Here is an 18,654-nt window from a genome sequence, read left to right on the forward strand (position 1 = left end):
GAATGAATGCAGGACCTAAGGCTGTTTCACAATGTTTTATATTCAAACAGAGCAGTAACATCGATCATGTAACCTTTATGTCTATTGTTTACATATCCACACTTTCAAAATGTTAAGGCATTTGGTTTAAAAAATAAATAAAAATAATTACAAAAAAATTATGCAAAGTAACATGGCAGAAAATTTATCACACAAACAAACAGAAAACCTGGTAATAAAACATTCTGAAACACAAAAAGCAAACTAAACATTACATATTCTTGTCTTTGGCAAATATATCAATTTTGAGGAGAAATGTTAGCCCTCTATTATCTACATAATTCACATAATTCTTCTGCCCAACTAGTTTTTACTTCTAAGGTATCAAAATCATGTATCAATATACACTCTTGATAATTAATTTGAAATACACTATCGCTATTAATATTTACCTTAATTACACTAAGCTGTTTCAAACAGAGAAATACTTTTAAAACAACTTTCAATACAAAATACATACTTTCTTTCCTCATATAAATTCTATTTACAAGTTTGGAGGACTCTCTCTCTCTCTCTCTCTCTCTCACACACACACACACACACACACACACACACACACACACACACACACACACACACACACACACACAGACTGCCTTTCTAATATTTCACATTTTTAACAGTAATACATTCAAGTACATCTTGCAAATTGACAAATATGTTTTCAATAACAGATCTGGGTACATAAAGATGATCTAAGTATTTTGGTAATTACAGGTTTCTTTGCAAATGGAATAAAACTATAATGAATTTCTAAATACTACAAGTCAATGTATTGAACAATTTACACAGATTTGAATCTTTGAGACCTTAATGTATGTCTTATGCTGTGGCTCCCTTTGGTGGAAAACATCCCATAAAAATATGTGTCTGATGTGTGCAAAGTTTTGTGAAGATCTCATGAAGATCTTCCTAGGAGGAGCTTGAAGTTTTTATGTTAGATTGTTAAAGGAGTTAGAATGGTGGATAAACTTTATAGAAAAATACATATTAATACATTTCAAGGGCCTGACACACAAATATTCAGATGAAACAGACACTTTGATGCTAGCATGGATAGAGAGTTATGAGCAAAAACGAAAAGTTGCTTATTATAGTGCCACCTTTCAGGGTACACAGCTTCGTTTCGTCACTATGTACGAATATATCAATTTTCATAATGGTCAGCCCCTCTGCAATTTGATTGGCTGCTGGTGGCCATGTTTGTTAAATCGTGTGTATCAAGTTTAGTTAAGTTTAGACATTGTGTTCGGCAAATAGATGACCATTTAACTTATATCTTCGTAATGGTTTAATGTATCAGAATTCCTTGGATAACTGTCGACCACATGGGGATTGGAGGAGTGTTTGGGAAACCTGTTTAGAACATTTGTTACTGTTATTATTAGTGGAGATGAGATTGAAAGCATGGGTTTTTATTAAGTGTGAGAGTTTATTAAGTCCATATCACATTGTATGAGTAATCAATGCAGAAATTCAGATACTTTTAAAAGGTTCACAAATGTATTCTTGTCACTGTGTCAGAAACTGGGCAGTGTCACGGAGTCAACAGTCCTGATATTTATGGATGTGAGAACCTCAGGCTGATCATGGATCCCGATGGCATCTTTGAGGCGAGTATAACTGAAGCTGTCGGCCTCGAGGAATACACAGCTATATGTGAGACGCATCAGCCAAACTCCAGATCTGACCGTACATTAGCTCAGAGATCTTGATGCAGTTTTAAAGGGATAATCTGCTGGGAATGAGGACGATGTTGGTTGTACTGGGATCCATAATGAAGATTCAGTTCAGGATCACCCTGATTACAGTCTAAGAGGTGAGATAATACCTGACATAATACCCCAACCATTAAATGCTCTTTTGGTAGGAAATTAAGTTTGGTGGACAATGAATCAAATTAACTTTTGCATGAAAATCCGAAATCTTGCTCAAGCCGATTTTTCCGATATCAGTCATCAGGGATTGAACCTTTTCCAAGTTCAGGAAGGACGAGAGCATGCGATTGCTTTATGCTTAGGTCTCCACCCTGTAGAGTGAAACCATGCCAATTACAGTTCCTTTGTATTAGAGTTGATGGCCATAACACAAAAAGACATATAAATAAAGATGACCTGTCTGGATCAAGGTTTACTGTGGTTACGGATAGCAATCTTGTGGCTCACTTGCAGACAGCCAACCTTGGGGCCGCAGAACAATGGCTTGCCAATTTCATTTTTGTAGTGAAGTACAATTTTTTTCTAGAAAAAAATATAAAATGTCCTGTTTGCACTCGACATTGAAGAGTGACCACCTTCAAGCTCTAGGGAAAAAGTGCAAAAGTATCATAGAATGTTCCCATGTGTTCAAAGTTTTCTAAATGCACATGATATAGTTTGGTGAAAAACACATACTGTAGATATGTGATGTATATAACTGAGTATTGGACTGTGAGTACTAGCAGTTGCTTTCCTTTGTTGCGGTACAACCATATCTGCTGTTTATGTGGAGATCTGGAGACTCTGGTCCCGAGTGTGATTCAGATTCACAAGTGTGGGCTGAAATTGGACTAAGATTGTTTTATTTTAAAACATCGAGACTTTTGTTGTTGTTGTTGTAATAAATACTGTAGATCACCGTCCCCTCCCTAAAAAACCCCTGAAATTATTATTGAGTTCATTACTAACTCATTGTCAGCTACCAATTATTAGATAGATAGATAGATGGATAGATAGATAGATGGATAGATAGATAGATAGATAGATAGATAGATAGATAGATAGATAGATAGATAGATAGATAGATAGATAGATAGATAGATAGATAGATAGATAGATAGATAGATAGATAGATAGATAGATAGATGCTACAGTGTTCTGGATGTTTGCAAACTACTAAATGAAAAGAAACAGTTCATCAATACTGTTTAAAAAACTGTTAATTCAGAGCAGATTGTCAAAATTACAGACATATAAATTAAATTCACTGGTTACTGGATGATACACCCATGACCACCGGAAAGGCAAACAATCATTTGGTCTCCCATGCCACTTGCAGTCCGTCTATGTGGCTGAATTACTAAAGAGGAGTTGTGTAAAGGTCAGACGGCCGTGGTCTGCTTGATGCTGTGAAAGCTGATGCGGGTGGGGGAGGTGGGGATGGACATGGCCCTCGCCACTCTGACTCGCAGTGCGTGATGGTCTTGCCATCGATGCCAACGCTTTCTGGCTGCAGAACGCACCTATGAAGAGGAAAATGCATTAGTTTATGGTATTTTAAATTCAGCATGTGAATTTTCTGCACTGATTGTGGAGAATCTTCAGTATCACTTGTTCATGTGTCCACCATCAAACAAACACCGAACAAGAATGGTGTTCATGATCGGACAACACATACTGCAGAAAACCACTCTTGTCTAGAACAATACTGAGGCATGTCTCAGGTTTGCCCAAAATCACCTGATGTTCCACAATGCTTCTGGTCAAATTGAGATAAAAGTTTAACTTTTTGGCAAAAATGGGCATTGCACACTAAAAAAATATCTTCCCATCATTGAAGCATCATGGTTTAGTGCTTCTTCGCTGCCTGAGGGCCTGAACACTGTACAAGCATTGAAAAACCTGTACATTAAAACATGCATCAAGAGATTTTACAGGAGAAGCTCAGGAAAACAGTTCATGACTTCAAACTGATGCAACTGACAATGATCCAAAGGACACAAATAAATGCACTAAATGTTAAAAAAGAAAAAAAGAACAAGGTTTGTGTTTTCCTGAGTCCTGACCTTAAGCGAATTCAGATGCTGTGTGGACCTTAAGTGGGCTGAGCTATCAAGACAACCTAGAAATATCAATAGACTGAAAAAGATTTGTGGGTGAGAGGTTTAAAAACAGCATTTTTTGGAGGTTTGCTGCTAAAAGAATATCAGTTACTAAATGCAAAGGTTCAATCACTTTGAATGTATTCAATAAAACATGTTAAAGGTAGAACCGTTTGTGTCTTATTAGTTTTGACAGATTGTGTTTGTCTGTTATTGTGGGTTTAACTTTTCAAAGGGTTCACAAATTTGTTCTTGCCACTATTTTTGCCACTTTATGTAAACATGACTGTATAAATGTGAGTGTTTAAGATTCTAATCAGGACTAGACATAACTCAAGATTGACCTAATTTAGCATCAGAACTAATCTTAGACGTACTGTGTAATTGAAACAGTCTCATTCTGGTTTGGTGTTGTTTTCATTCTGTACCCTGTTACGGTTTTCCTAAGTTCTGTTTGCTAGTTAGTTACTCATTAGTTCCACACCTGTTTCTAGTTCTGTTGATTACCTTTCCCTGTGCATTTAAGCCCTGAGTTCTGTCAGTTACTTGTTTGGCGTTATATATGTCTTTGTGTTGCGTGGTTGTGTTGTATATTACACACTGTGTGATCTCCTCTGTGTTCCCGTTTGGATTTATTAAAGACTGTTTTTGTTATATTCTCCTGTGTCGTGCGATTATTGCTGTTGCCACCCGTGACAGAACATCGAACCACAAATACGGATATAAAAGAAAAGATGGACATTCCTGCAGGCTGCCTTCTCCTCATGGAACTGGCCTTCTCCTCGAGGACCACACGAGGGATTTCCTTGATCTGGCGTGTCTCACTCACTGCTCCCTCCACGTCTTTTATTACCCCACCCTCAGCGAGCGGTCCGAGGGATGCATGTCCAAGGCAGGGAGGGAGCTTTGCAGAATACTTTGAGTGGGTGCTGGTGACCACACTGGACCCAGAGCCCAGCCTATCATCAGCCATGCCCATCACTGACTAAGAGCCTGAGCCCACCGAGCCCGCCTCGAAACCAGCGGCAGAGTCGACGCGCAAGCCCAACTGAGAGTCTGACCAGGTGCGAGAGCTGGCAACAACATCCGTCACGGAGGGCATCCTTCTGGAGTATGACGGCATGGAGTGAGCCCTGCCCATACTCCTGCTGCTGAGGGTGAGCTGTGCCAGGTCCCAATGCAATGGTTTGAGGAAGAAGTCTCCTGTCGCTGCTGGTCCCCCCCAGTGTGTCTCTGCGAGCTCCATCCAGTTCCTGGGCTCCTCCTCTGTTTACTCCACTCTGCTGTGCGGATCTTTTGGTTTCCAGCTCCGCCTTTGAAAATGGATCCCCTGGCTCCGCATCGGGTCGCCGAGCCCGTCACTCCACCTCGTCCCATCGACCAGTCGACTCCACCCGGGATCGGGCGTCCTTGCTGACCGCAGGAGCCAGTGGCATCATTTATTCAGGTGTTTTCTTGTTTTGATGGCCACAATAGGGGTGTTGCTGCTACAAAAATGGATGTCACAATAGGTTAAGGATGCGATTTACCTTGTTTACGAGGCTCCTGGGTTAACTTAGCTTCTTGGCTTTCAAGTGTTGCTTCTCACGCATTATCTAATATTAGCTATTTTTGGAGTATGTCTGATGATGACAACGATGACAAAATTTTTATTTCTACAATAATTCAGGAATTAAGAATACAAGAATTTAAATGCAGATGCATGACAGTGAATTGTTTTAACCCTCAACAACTATTTGTAAAACTCTTTTGCCCTAGAATAGTGCCCAGTTAGAGCCAAATTGACTTGATATTTTAGCTATCAAAAAGACATGCATGTAATGGTTATATAAAGTAAAAGAGCTTAGAAAAAGAACAATAAAAAGAGCTGGATGATTGCTAGGGGCTTTTCATTACAAAATTGATTCATTTAGTCGGTCAGTCATGAGAGAGAACTTTGTTGCCTTCATCTAAACACATTATAATATGTATGGGCAAACAGAGAATGGCATAGCTGAGTCACAGATGGCACTGATATGATTTGGTTTGATGTTGACGGTCTAGATGACAGATCATCTTGAGTGTAAGTCTACATCTTGCCTGGGGTCATAACAGAAATCCAAATAATTAACCCACATAACAAATCAGATATTAAGAAAGACCATTTGACTGTAAAATAATATTCTAAAGAAAAAATTATAAATGTTTAGTTCATTAGTTTTTGAAGATTTTTATTTAAACATGTCAATAAGTTATATCAATAACAATGATGATGATAATAATAAACACTAAGAATATTCTGAAATGGTGCTGAATAATGTGGTTTTGCACAGACTTGTGTTCATGGCAGTTCAGATCTGCCGTCATCCGAGCAGACAGGGCTGTAGAAAAGAAGGCATAATAGAAACTCGTAGTCTATTGTTGTAACAACTAGCCTCAGATTAGAGTGAACCTCACGGTATTTATTAATGGATGGCCATTATTTTTTATAATTATTTTCTGTTAAGAGGCACAGTTATGTAGGAACAAACAGGGATGTTTCCAGGCATAGCTGGGGGGAATGTCATGACACAGTTTAAGAAAGAATTGACTTGAGGTCGACAGCTAAGGCTTCTCAACCTCAGTCTTCCGCGGGTCATTTCTGATTTTATGGTCCTGAAAGGGAGGTCAGGCTCCACAAGTTTTGTCTAAAAGGTGCCTTTATGCTTTAAATTGGGGCTACTTTTTGCATTGTGGAACAGAGTTTGAGGGTTGGAAACCAGTTCACCTCCCTGGCGGATCAGTGCTGGATTTCTTCAAGAGCGTTTCTCTTTGGGTGCAGCTCCAGAGACATTTAAGATATACGTGACTACAGTTGCTGCTGAGAATGGTGTTTCTTTCTCTCTGTTTCTGGAATGTTTAACAGATTCTCAGCTTTACGGGCTGATAAACCAGCAGTAGGCTCATAGTATGCCGCTTGGGTATACTGTATGCAGAACCGGGGATAAGGATGCGAGAGTAAGACAGATGAGGTAAGAGAAAGGAGATGTAAGGATGAGGAGGGACAGGAGATAGGAGAGAGGAAAAAGGGGAAAACAATGATTGGTCCGGTTCCACGAACACACTGCCGCTCGGTCTTCAACCAACTGAGAAGCCCTCACTTGCAGTGCCATGTGATGGCTTCGGGCCTGATTCCTCTGGCTTCGGGCGCCCGGCAGCGAGTCCTCCATTCCTTCACTCAGCCTGCTCATCCCCATTATAGCGGACAGCAGCCGGCCCTGCCCTCCATCTGACGCTGGCAACTCCTCTGTCAGCCGCCCCTCCAGGAGTCAGGCAGACCAGGCGCACCTTCGTCCGCACTGCACGACCTCCTCAGCACCACGGTCCCCCTCGGCACCGAGGACTTTCCAACAGTGAAACCCTCCTTCCTCCCGGGTTTCGGTAACAATGTTTCCACTGTCGGGCCAAAAGCAAGCGTGCTAGTATGTGCCAGGGCGAGTTGCGTTTCCACTGTCACTTGATCGGGCCTCGTCGGGGCTTCATCAGGGCCAAGGGCCAGGGTTTTTTGGTCCATCGAAAACCTTGGTCCAGAGCGGGCCAACAGAGGCTTGAGGAGTGCTTACGAACAGAGGCAGAGTTTGAGAGTGAGCACCGCTTCTCATTTGCCATGTTTTCATATCAGGCTAACACCAGCAAGTGTCTGAAATAACTTCTGATTGCAATCTAATTGCTTTCCTGATCACAGTATGAAGCAAAAATATATTTATATGCAATGCTAAATGCTAACCATTGTCATTATATTTAAATACACATATGATTATCGAAAATAACTATTACAGTTGTGTATTTATTTGGTTACATGTTCCATCTGTCTCTTCCCTGTGCCCATAAATCAAGCGTAGCGTTAGTTCTGGCAGGTCACGTTAGTCAAGCTCGCATCAGCTGATCCACATCTACCAATAGGAATACGACACCTATCACCATATACATATATAAGCTCCTTCAGTATTATCAACAGCTATCGCGTTTCTCAGGAGCGAATTACCCTCCTCCCTCCCCAGCTCCTCCTCTCGTTAGTCAAGATTTGACATTCTGATTCCCCTTGAATCAGAATAATTATCGAATAATGTTGTACTTTAAAATCTTGAATTAAACATATTTGCACATTTTCAAGTTGGTTCTGTTCTGTTTACCCTAAGGGGGGTTATTGCTGCTCGGCTGCACGGATGCGCAGGGAGTTCTTGCCCAGAACGGAACCAAACCGCCAATCCAAACTGTATGCTAATTGTCAATCATATTTGACGGTAGTGGTCCTGACAGAAATAACATATTCTCCAGTTAACTCATAAAACTCCCTCTGTGGCTCTGGCTGAAAGGATAACAGTATAGTGAGACGGAGAGATTTTCTTTCTTTTTGCACACATTCTATGTGGGCCAACTTATATCTACACGCACACAAATAATATTAGTTATTCTGTTTGGACATAGAAGAGGGAAATAACTAGAGAAAAATGACAGATGTGTCAAGTGATACTGAAGAGGAATCCTATAGGCAATAAACATGGCCCCATTAAACCAGAGCAGTTTGCAGGGTGCTGATAAATTGCTCTGTTTGTCTTGGTGTTTGTGTGTAAGCGAGTCAGGTTAAATAGCCTCCCACATAATAATAGACTTGGTGTCAGAGAACAGATAGGGTGACGGGGTGATATGGCTGTGGAAAGGGCCTATATATTTATAGTCATCTTTCATTTCTGTCCATCCATGAAATTACACTCATCATTGACTCACCTCCCCATTTAGAAAGCAGTAAAATACCGACACAAAGAATCCCTGTTAGAGAAAAACAAAACATAAACAACATCAGTTAAACTGCCACTTCAATTAATTTGGTTAAATGCAAACAATAAAATTAAAAATGTTGCTCATCAAAATGTAGTATTTTGGGCCTTGTTCAGTATTTGAAGTGCCAGATTATGGTGGTTTGACAGTGGGTCTTGTACCACAGGTTGTTCTCGCAGTAAAAACAGAAAAATCCTCAGGAACAAAGCTCCATCCAAAAATAATTGGCACATGTTGTTGCTCAGGTGTCAGCTCCACTTCTGAGGACTGACTGCATCAAAGGCTGCTGAGAAATAATCTTCTCAGGGGAAACAAAACTATTTTTCACACTGAAGCACTTACAAGTTTCATGAGAGCAGAAGACGAAATAGACTCTAGACCACTTCAAACAGAAAGAGATCAGGAGAGCCCACTTAAAAGGTGACATAAGACCAATAATGGTCCCCAACCCTCTTACACAAAATCTTTTCGCAATATTGACATCTGTACAGCTCTTTTAGGTGTACCTGACAGACACAAGAATAAATAGAACTGCAATTACTGTACCAAGCACCCTAGGGATTTTATATTCAATGCACAAAAGCATTGGCTCATGAAGCATCCCATGCAAGACTCAAACCAGACCTCCCACAAGTTTTGACCAATATGAGTAAGAATGCATAAAACGTTTTAGAGATAGTGAGCACTGTACTTCAAATGTCTCTAGGAATCTACACTGAGAAGAAAGAGGGATTAAGGCTATATTATTCAAAAGATATTAACACATAATGACATTAAACATAACATAAAATTAACTGGAATTAAAACTGAACTGCAAAAATGTGTAGTAGCGATGGCGATTCCAATGTTCTGTTAAAATAAGAGATACAGCCTCAAATTTTCTATTATTATTTTATTTCGTTTTTTCACCTCAGGATATGTTGCTAATGATGTTAAAAAGTTTGTAGGTGTGCCATTGTCATTGTCGACTTGTTGATTACATTGAAGTGTTGTTGTGTTTTTTAAACTAACTTATGATCTAACTATGACTATCTCTTCAAGATTCAGGCCTGCCATTAAATTCCTCAGGAAAAACTGCAAAACACATGACCACTATTTGTAAAACAGCAGTTAACACAAAATTTAGCTGTATGAATTCCTAATCATTCATGATAGTTCAGTTTTCTTCCATCATGTATTCAGAACATCGCCAGAGGTGTTTTGAGAAGTGAGTAATGCACAGTAAAACTTCAAAGTCACGGTTCTAACAGTGTGCTTTAGATTATGCAAACTGATTTCCACAGGGGAAAGAAGGGTGGGCCACGCTGTGTGTGCCACGGCTGATGCCAGCAGCCAATCGCAGCACTGGAATGGAGAACCTACAAATTGCAATGTCCTCCTCATCGGAAAGGGATAAACGTACCCTTTTAACAGCCGTCCTGTGTCACGGGTGGTTGCTGGCAGACAGATGAGGAAGACGTGTACGATTCAATTCAAAAGGTTTATTCACTAAAGATCCAACAGGAAGGCAAACAGATTGGCTCGTTTAGTTTCTCTCAAAGCAGATTGGTCTCTCTGTGAAGATCCCATTCAAGTCGGATCCCTCCGACGAACGTCTCTGGTGGGTTACCATACGTAACAGAGACGTTCCGCCACCTACTGGCAGTTTTAGTTTAATTTTTAAAAGTATCATATTTCTATATTCAAAAAGTTATTTTCAAAACGTTAATCTCAACAATATTGATGCAGTTGCAATTGTACCAATTCAGATTCAGATGCAGAGAATTCTCACATTATTTTGTTGTTAGTGATTTCATTTTAATGGTAACAGGTCTATATAGTGTCTTATTATTCCAATTGTATTTATTGATTAAATATAAGACACTTTTCAGGCAGTAAATATGGATCTTTCAGATGAATTTGAGGAATGCTGGTCTTGTCTTGGTCTCAACACACTCTGGTCTTGGTCTCGGTTTAGGTGGTCTTATCCCACTTTGCATTATTTGTCTTTATTTGAACTACATGTATTTGTTAAAACAACAACAGCAACAAGAACAACACTTGTGATCGTTTTGTTGTGCAGCAACACTTCCTCACAACCGGTGTTGTGTGACACTTCACATCTGATGTGAGTTCATTTAAATAATTATCTTTCTTCTCATGTTTGTTTTCAGTTACATATGTTATGGTTTTATATGTTGCATCTCTTGTTTAAAGGGGTGATGAACTGAGAAATCAAATTTGCCTTGAGCTTTTGACATATAAGAGGTCATAATACTATAATAATATCCTGTAAGTTTCAGAACTGAAAACTACCTTGTTAGTCCAATAAAAGCTTTAATAGACATCAGGCTCAGCAAACGACTCGTTTTTCAAAGTGGGGAACAATGACGTCAAAGAGGATAAAACACCGCCTCCACAAAAGAAGATCAACGCCTACTTCAGCACGGCCTGTTTAGCCCCGCCCACCGATTCGCCCAAACATGCTAAATAACATAGGACGACATGATGATTGCTAAACCGGATCGAGCTACTTCCAAGCAATAAACATGCTGTTTACTAAATATTGTGCGTGCCTGTTTGTGGAAGAAGACAGTCTGCATAAGCTTCCTTCGGATTCCAGCATGGTTAAACTTTATTAAATCAGTCAATCACAATTTCCCGACGGATCTGCCAGCAACATGTAAGTAACCATGTGTACTCTAATGCCTGATCTGCGATCAGTGATTTCTGATGTTTAATAATTCAAGTTCAGATATTTCTCTTAAAATCGTTCAATACTGTTTATGCATCAGTGACTAAACGATCAACTTCACATAATTTCTCGTAGTATTATGAAAATAATCTTTTTAAAACTGTTATTAAATTATATATAGAAAGCGATCAAAGAACGATCCCTTTCCATTCGCCCAAGCTGTCAATCAAACAGCACAGCGCGAGCCGCGAGAGCTTATCTGGACACTTACCAAACTCGTGATGAAATAATGACACTGTTACACTACACAACGAAGCTCTTACTGTGTATTCACATCGTGTTTGCATTGTGATTTGGTGTAAGCTTTTGTGAGAGTGCAAAAATTGCGTTGCAATGATAAGATCTTTATTCACGCGATCAACAGACTGTCTGTCATCTGCTCAGTGCTCATCATGCTGCAACCTTTCATGTGATGGAATAGATTTAAATATAATGCTTTAAACGATACTTTTCACGATTTGTTAATCTCGATAGCTGTAATAGTAAAAACGTAGTAAAAGTTTTCGAGAGAGTTCATGTAATACTAGCTATTTCATATGCAAGCATGTCAGCCAATCACAGCAGTGGGCGATTGCACCGCAGTCTCACAGCAGACACGCCCATTAAAACGGAGCGTTCAAATCTGAAGCTGAAATCAGGCTTGGAAAAATGGCTTTTATTTATAAATTATGACAATTTTTGATGTAAAAATCATACTAACATTATAAGGGCACCCCAGGTAACATTATATAATAATAAAACAATCCAGTTCATGACCCCTTTAATGTTTACTCCATTATTTTAGTGTTGTGTGTGTTTCCTGATAGAGTTTTGAATTTGTGTGTATGACACTGTGCACCATATATATTTGCCCCAACATGTGGCCTGTCAGATTGTTATACACATTTCCTCCTTTAACTGTCTATTTTTAAATAAATAATGGAGACTTGCTGCATCATTTTACCACACACAGTGCAGGAATCCAATAAATCTGTACTAACAAGGGCCTGGACTCCCACATAGCCATTAATCCAGCGAGGGCCAGCTGATGTTGAGATGCTCGATGTGCCTACACTCTTCCTGTGTTTCAACTGCTGGATAATTCCCAGAGAGCAAACTCGCGCCCACTCTAACTGTTGACAGCAAACTGCAACATAGCAGAGAGTGCTCGCCACAATGACAAACATTACATAAATCTGTATGATATAATCAGCTTCAGAAATTTGGTTAATTAGTGACAGATTGTAGATTGGTGCTTTATACAGAGCAGTTGAAGGCAGAATTAGGACTCTAATTGAAAGCTGCTTTGTGATCTTGTCCCAAAGTCAATGGGTTTTTGGTGAAATGTCTGACATAAATTCCATTAGTAATACCTCCCTTTTTTAAAAGCTTTTACTCATCTTGAAATAGGCGAGTGCTACCAATTGGCTAAACAGGTTTACAGAGGCTGTCTGGGATATTAAACATCATCACACAAACAAGAAGATTCAGCTGCACTGTCTAGTCCGCTTTCTCAGCCTTGTTGTGTTTATATCTGACTCAAACTGTCAGGTAACATGTCTTTTAAACAAGGGCTGAAAGAGTTGTTGAAGCTTACTGATGGAGACGTTTTAGTTTGTGTATGGCCTACGTTTAGCTTTAGACTTCTTTCAATTCTATTTACACTTCAAAAATTCATTTGTCAGGAATATCATGATGAACAAAACTTGGTTAAGGATTTTTTCATTGGCTTTAGAATTATTGAGGAAAATAAGCTCCTTGACCAACAAAAGATTGTGATATTCATGCATGCATCACAATCTTTTGTTGGTCATGGAGCTTATTTTCTGCATTATTCTAAAGCCAGTGGATAAATCCTGTTGGGTTTTTTGCCGAGGGAACCAGTGTGGGTTGACCTAAAAAAATATATATCACCCCTGCAGCGTTGTGTTGTATAGGGAAATTCTTTTTTTCCCAACCAATCCTGAAGTCTTATAGAGACACACTAACTTGCATACAATTGGTCAATGATGTTCTAGCTCACGGTATTCGGCAGGAATGCGACCCATATAATGCGGCAGGGAACACCATTTCTCCAGCCAGCAATCCCCTTCAAACGTTCAAACGAGGTTACATGTGTAACACGCCATATAATCAGGCGACATTACTAGTGCAGAACGCTACCACTGCTTGAAGAGGTAAGCCAGTGCATGAGGAGTGTCAGCATTATCCATTTGTTGATGCAAAATGTGTTGATAAACAATATTCCTCTTTTCATTTTCATTTCCCCACCCAATAAATGTTATCATGTAAAATAAAATAAATAAATTATACATCCAGAACAAATGCTGAAAGTACAGACAGTGAGAAAATAATCAACACTATTGTTCACTCATTCTGTCTGATTGCAATACCCATTTCTTCTGATTCCACTAATATTTTTAGTTTGGGGAGGAGGTTGTGCACTTTTCAAAACAAAAAAAATAATAATTGGGTTCCTTACTGAATGAAAGTGTTGAATGGATCACGCTGAGCCAGAGAGAAACTTGTGGTTTCCAATCTAACAGCATTCTTCTCCGGGCCAATGCCATCAGTGGCGTCTGCATATGGATGTATTCACCGTGTGCAACGTAAGATCTCTGATTGACCGGAGAAATGTTTTCCCTGAGAATATTTCAGCAGTTATTATGTGTGTTCCGCACTTCTGTCGATCCTGCGATGCAAAACATTTGTGAATGAATCATTCTTTTGTGTCGTCTCTCTCTTTTCAGTTAATCGGCCAAATGGGTTTGCAAAAGAGCCTGAATTGATTCGCATTCGTTTGGACTGCTTTCTCCTTGAATCTTCTGAAAAGCTTTCTCAGTCTTTAAAAACAGAGAGTATGAAGATACTTAAGAACAAACAGCGCTGGATGAAATATATATTCACGTATTGAAATAAAAGTCTTCTTCTTGAGAGGTCAATTCAGGCCATTTACACCTAAAGTGTGTTTTTTGTCCATCCGCACTGTTTCTCGGTTGTTTCACGATATGAACATGCACTAGATGAATGCTTGCTGCTCTTTACTGTTCTTGTGTAATGTTTTTTAAAATAGAGACAGCTTCGTTCTGCTCTCACTGACCATTTGGTCTGAAGAGTAAAAAGTCTTATAGATGTGCGTAAGAGCTACAGTATATGAATGCTAGCCAATGTGTTTAACATGAGCATTCACTGATTGATTTTAGTGTTGGTTTTTGCCACATTTAGAAATTGTGTGGTTGCATGGTTTTCAAAGCAGAGCTCATATCAAGAAAAAACAGCCTGGCAGGATAGCATCATCAGTGCCCCTGTTTTTTAATGGGCAAACTGAAAGGGATCAAGATAGTCCTGAAGCTTCCACACCAAAATCCTCTCCAAACACTTCATTACAATGCAGGTTGAGGCAACTGTGACATAGTCATTAAACTCTTCAGGGCTGTGTTTTTTAGAAACTGGTATGATAATGGACTTTTTCCAATTATCTGGGATAATATGTGAATCAAGGGACCTCTGGAAAATGTCCACTCATGCACAGGCTAATTCCTCTGCAAAGGTTTTCAGGGAAAGACCCTCCGACCCAGTTGCGTTTTTGATTTTGAGACCTTTGAAAACCTTAACATTATCAGCCAGTCTAATTTGTGGCTCAAGTACAAAAGCAGTCATAATAGCCCTATACATCACTACAGTCGTAAGAGTTAACATCCAACCTACCGTAAAATACTTATACTTTTTTACTTATACAGTATGCATACTACATATTGGTTATACACTTTACCTTAGACCACAACTTATTTGAATTATTACTCAAATCACTATCAACTAGATCTCTATAATGCTTGAGTTTCTCTTCTTTTGTGATTGCGCTTTTTCTGAGCCAGTTTTCTGAGTGCAGGGTCTTTTTGATTAAAAGCCAAGTGTTTCAGTTTAATACAGTCCTTGGTGATATTAGGCTTGTTGTTTGGAAAACATTTAACTTGTTTAAATGGTATCACAGAATCCACACAGAACTTGACATACTGTACATAGACCTGATTTCATTATGCTTGTCAATATTGGGATCGTACAGCGCCTTCCAGTCAGAACAGAGAAAACAGCCTTTCAGTATCTCCACATTCTCTGGAGACCAAAGTCTCACCACCTTGTTTTCAGGCTTACTTGACTTCAGCGATGTGCAGTATACAGAAATATGCTGCCCTGCATTGTGGTCAGTGCTTGCTAATAGTGGTTTAACTTTCGCAGTGTATGCATTGGATGCATTCCCATAGCAATTCTCCAAAATATTCTATGTTCCTTGTATTACATTTCACATAATGTTGAAACCCAGGAAGAAATCTTCAGAGATGACAGTGATTTATAAAACCTAAAACAAACAGAGGAGCGTTTGGGGTGCGTTGCACACACTCAGACACCTGTATCACAACTATTACTACGTTTCCATCCGGTGGCACATAGACAATGCAGATGACAACACTGCCAAACTGGTAGTGGCAAATAGAAGGGTTGCAAGCTAATGCACAGCAGTTCCACATCACGGTCACTACAGCCTCCCTTACAGTCCGGCAGTCCATTATTCCATAATTTGACCATTTTATTCCGTAATGAATGGGCATTGAACAGGCTAATTGAAGGCAATTGCCTCTTCTCCTCAATTGCTCCCCATTTAGCTCTACGCTGATTTCTGCCAGTGATTAGCTTCTAAATATCCGCTGGTGCCCTTAAGGAAGTTCAGAAATAATGAAGTTTAGCAGGATATTTCAACGCAATGCCATAAACTCCTACCTGGTATAGGTGATGGTGTCCTGTTCATGCCCATGTGCAGGGCCTAAAATTAACACTTGCCAAGCGGCAAATGCGGGCAAAGGTCGGTGTTGGGGAGTGTAAAACTGTGTCAGTCGCCAGTTGGCCAGTAACAATTTTTTTAATTCTAACAATGCAATTTTGTGAACATGAACGTGAACAAACGTGAATGATGCTCTGTACAGTTGACGTGTCAGTGCTTCATCATCACAAAAGTTTCAGCCTTTCCAATGTAAATATTAAAGCGCTGGAACACGCGAAAGGGAATTCTTTACTCAAGCGCTGAAACCTTGGTCTCTCAGACAGCGCTTTCTTTCATGTCTTCCTGCGCTTGAGAGGAAGAATTCATTCAAAATTATGTCAAAAACTGGCCGTCTCGACAAGTATACTATAGTAAACATAGTCGGTGAACACAAAAACACAAAACACATGATCTGTGCCTGCATTCGGTCTTAAAGTGACATCATCCTAATAATCCTGATACTGTCCGTTTTTTAATGTTAAAGGTCCCGTATTATGCCCCTTTTCACAAGATGTAAAATAAGTCTCTGATGTCCCCAGAGTGTGTATGTGAAGTTTCAGCTCAAAATACCCAACAGATCATTTTTTTACAGCATGTTTAAATTGTCATTTTTTGGGGCTCAGAAAAACGAGCTGCTTTAGTGTGTGCCCTTTAAATGCAAATGAGCTGCTGCTGTAAAATAATATTTCACACAGGGGGCGGAGCTTCATGAGCTCGCGCTCAGTCTCTCAGGACAATTTCATCTCATGGAATGATGATAATATCAGAAACTCTCAGTAACGGCGTTCATTTCGAGTCGGACAATAATGCCTACAGAGTCAGAGTGCTGTATAGAGATGAAACAGGTATAGTTTAGTAGTTTAATTACGGTTATTATAACGTATTTGTCATCTGCTTGTATGTATCCATTATTTATTAATAGCCTACAAGTCTGCTGTCTGAATGATGATCAAACATATACTGATGAGTTTAATAAAGTTTATTGTACATCACACAAAAGATGAAGCGTCAGTTTTACTTCAGAAAATCACCGTAAGAGCTGAGTAAACGCAGTAGGCTAAGTTATAAGAAGTGTGCAAGTACATAAACGAATTTCGGTAGAGTTGAGGGAGCATTCCTGTGGGCGGAGGTTAGTCAAAAAACGGTTCTAGTGACGTCATTAAAGAAGGAAGTAGAGGGATGTAGTCCAAACGGGCCGTTCGATGTAGTCAACTTCTGTTAAATAAAATATCTCGCTTGGCGTTGAATTTTGAGCTTTATAATTTTACAGATATTATTTATACTCTAACAACAACATTACACACTAACTAAAGTTTGAAACATGGGATCACGAAGAACGGGACCTTTAATCAAACAACACAGGACAAAGAAAAAAAATCACTCATTGCTCTTGAACTTTAAAAAGGATATGAAGACTATGCAGTGTTATTTATTTGATTAGTTCACTTTAATAAATTTCGGTACCTGAAAACTATTAGACCTGCCTGTAGTGTATTTATTTGTGCTTTTGCTTTTAATCTGATTGTTTGTTCTTATTTTATTACTGACTGTTTGCTTGTCTTTAAAAATGTAAGCTATAAAATGTATATTAGTAGAGGATTAATAGAGGATTGTGAATTTTCACAAGTATGTAAAAGTTTGTTGTCATAACTGCCTGTTTTTGTTTAATGCAGCCATCTGTTGTGTTCATCCCTCAGTGACAGATTGCTCCTAGAGCTGAAGTCTTCAACCCTAAACCAGCTAATCAAGGTCAAAATCACTGCTGAAGCAGGTAGAAAGTAAAGGAAACTAAAGTGGGTTTCCAGGAGCAGGTTAAAGACCTCTGAACCAGACCCATTGTAACAGACTCCGTCAGCACCTCAGTGCAAGTATCTGAGTTGTTAGTTACACAACATCATAAAATGTCCTTTTCGCTACACATAATAAATGTTTTGTCTATATTATAAGCGTTTCATTCACAGTAAAGGCCCTGAAATAACCCAGCATTTTTTAGAGTGATCTTTTTTTCATTCCCTTTAATACATTTGTCTATCATTTAATCAAACTGATCTTAATGCTTAATCAGTTAATTTTTTGTTGGTATATCTACAGATTTTCAACTAGTCTGATTTCAACTACTATTGTGTGTAAGTAAGGTATAAACTAAAATAATAGTTGGAAGTGCTTTCGATCATAAAAGACCAATTATAATAAATCCCAGTTACAAAATCCTGTCACTTGGTGAAAATAGATACTGTGTGTGTGAGAATGTGCAAGCAGGAAGCAGGATAGACAAACAAAGGGATCAGAAAGGTAGACATGGGCCGTGTTACAGAGATGGCTGTGGGCTTTCACAAAGAGGTGTTCAGCAGAGGAATGTGGGCAGAAGGCCGTGGACTGTCATTTCAAATTCATTTCAGGCCATCATCATTGGCCATGTGGTTAACCGAGCCTTACCATGGCAGAGGCTGTCAGATTAGTTCTTCAACCTAACATATGTAGGATTTGAGG

General features: G+C 39.3%; 1 protein-coding gene across 2 annotated transcripts in view; it reads right to left on the reverse strand.

Annotated features, from left to right (window-relative positions):
• Positions 1-2,932: 2,932 nt before the first annotated feature.
• LOC308695913 (corticotropin-releasing factor receptor 2) overlaps positions 2,933-18,654 on the reverse strand; it is an 85,961-nt gene continuing 70,239 nt past the window's right edge. The window contains exons 11-12 of one of the 2 annotated variants that reach the window (XM_081374181.1): positions 8,585-8,626; positions 2,933-3,259 (exon numbers count right to left, since the gene is read on the reverse strand). In XM_081374181.1, coding sequence (XP_081230307.1) covers positions 3,119-3,259; positions 8,585-8,626 — 183 coding nt within the window. In that variant the 3' untranslated portion in view covers positions 2,933-3,118. The remainder of the gene's footprint in view (positions 3,260-8,584; positions 8,627-18,654) is intronic. The other variant, XM_081374182.1, reaches the window with a different exon arrangement.

The sequence above is a fragment of the Scardinius erythrophthalmus genome (assembly GCF_964197995.2).
Source record: "Scardinius erythrophthalmus genome assembly, chromosome: 9".
Taxonomy (NCBI): domain Eukaryota; kingdom Metazoa; phylum Chordata; class Actinopteri; order Cypriniformes; family Leuciscidae; genus Scardinius; species Scardinius erythrophthalmus.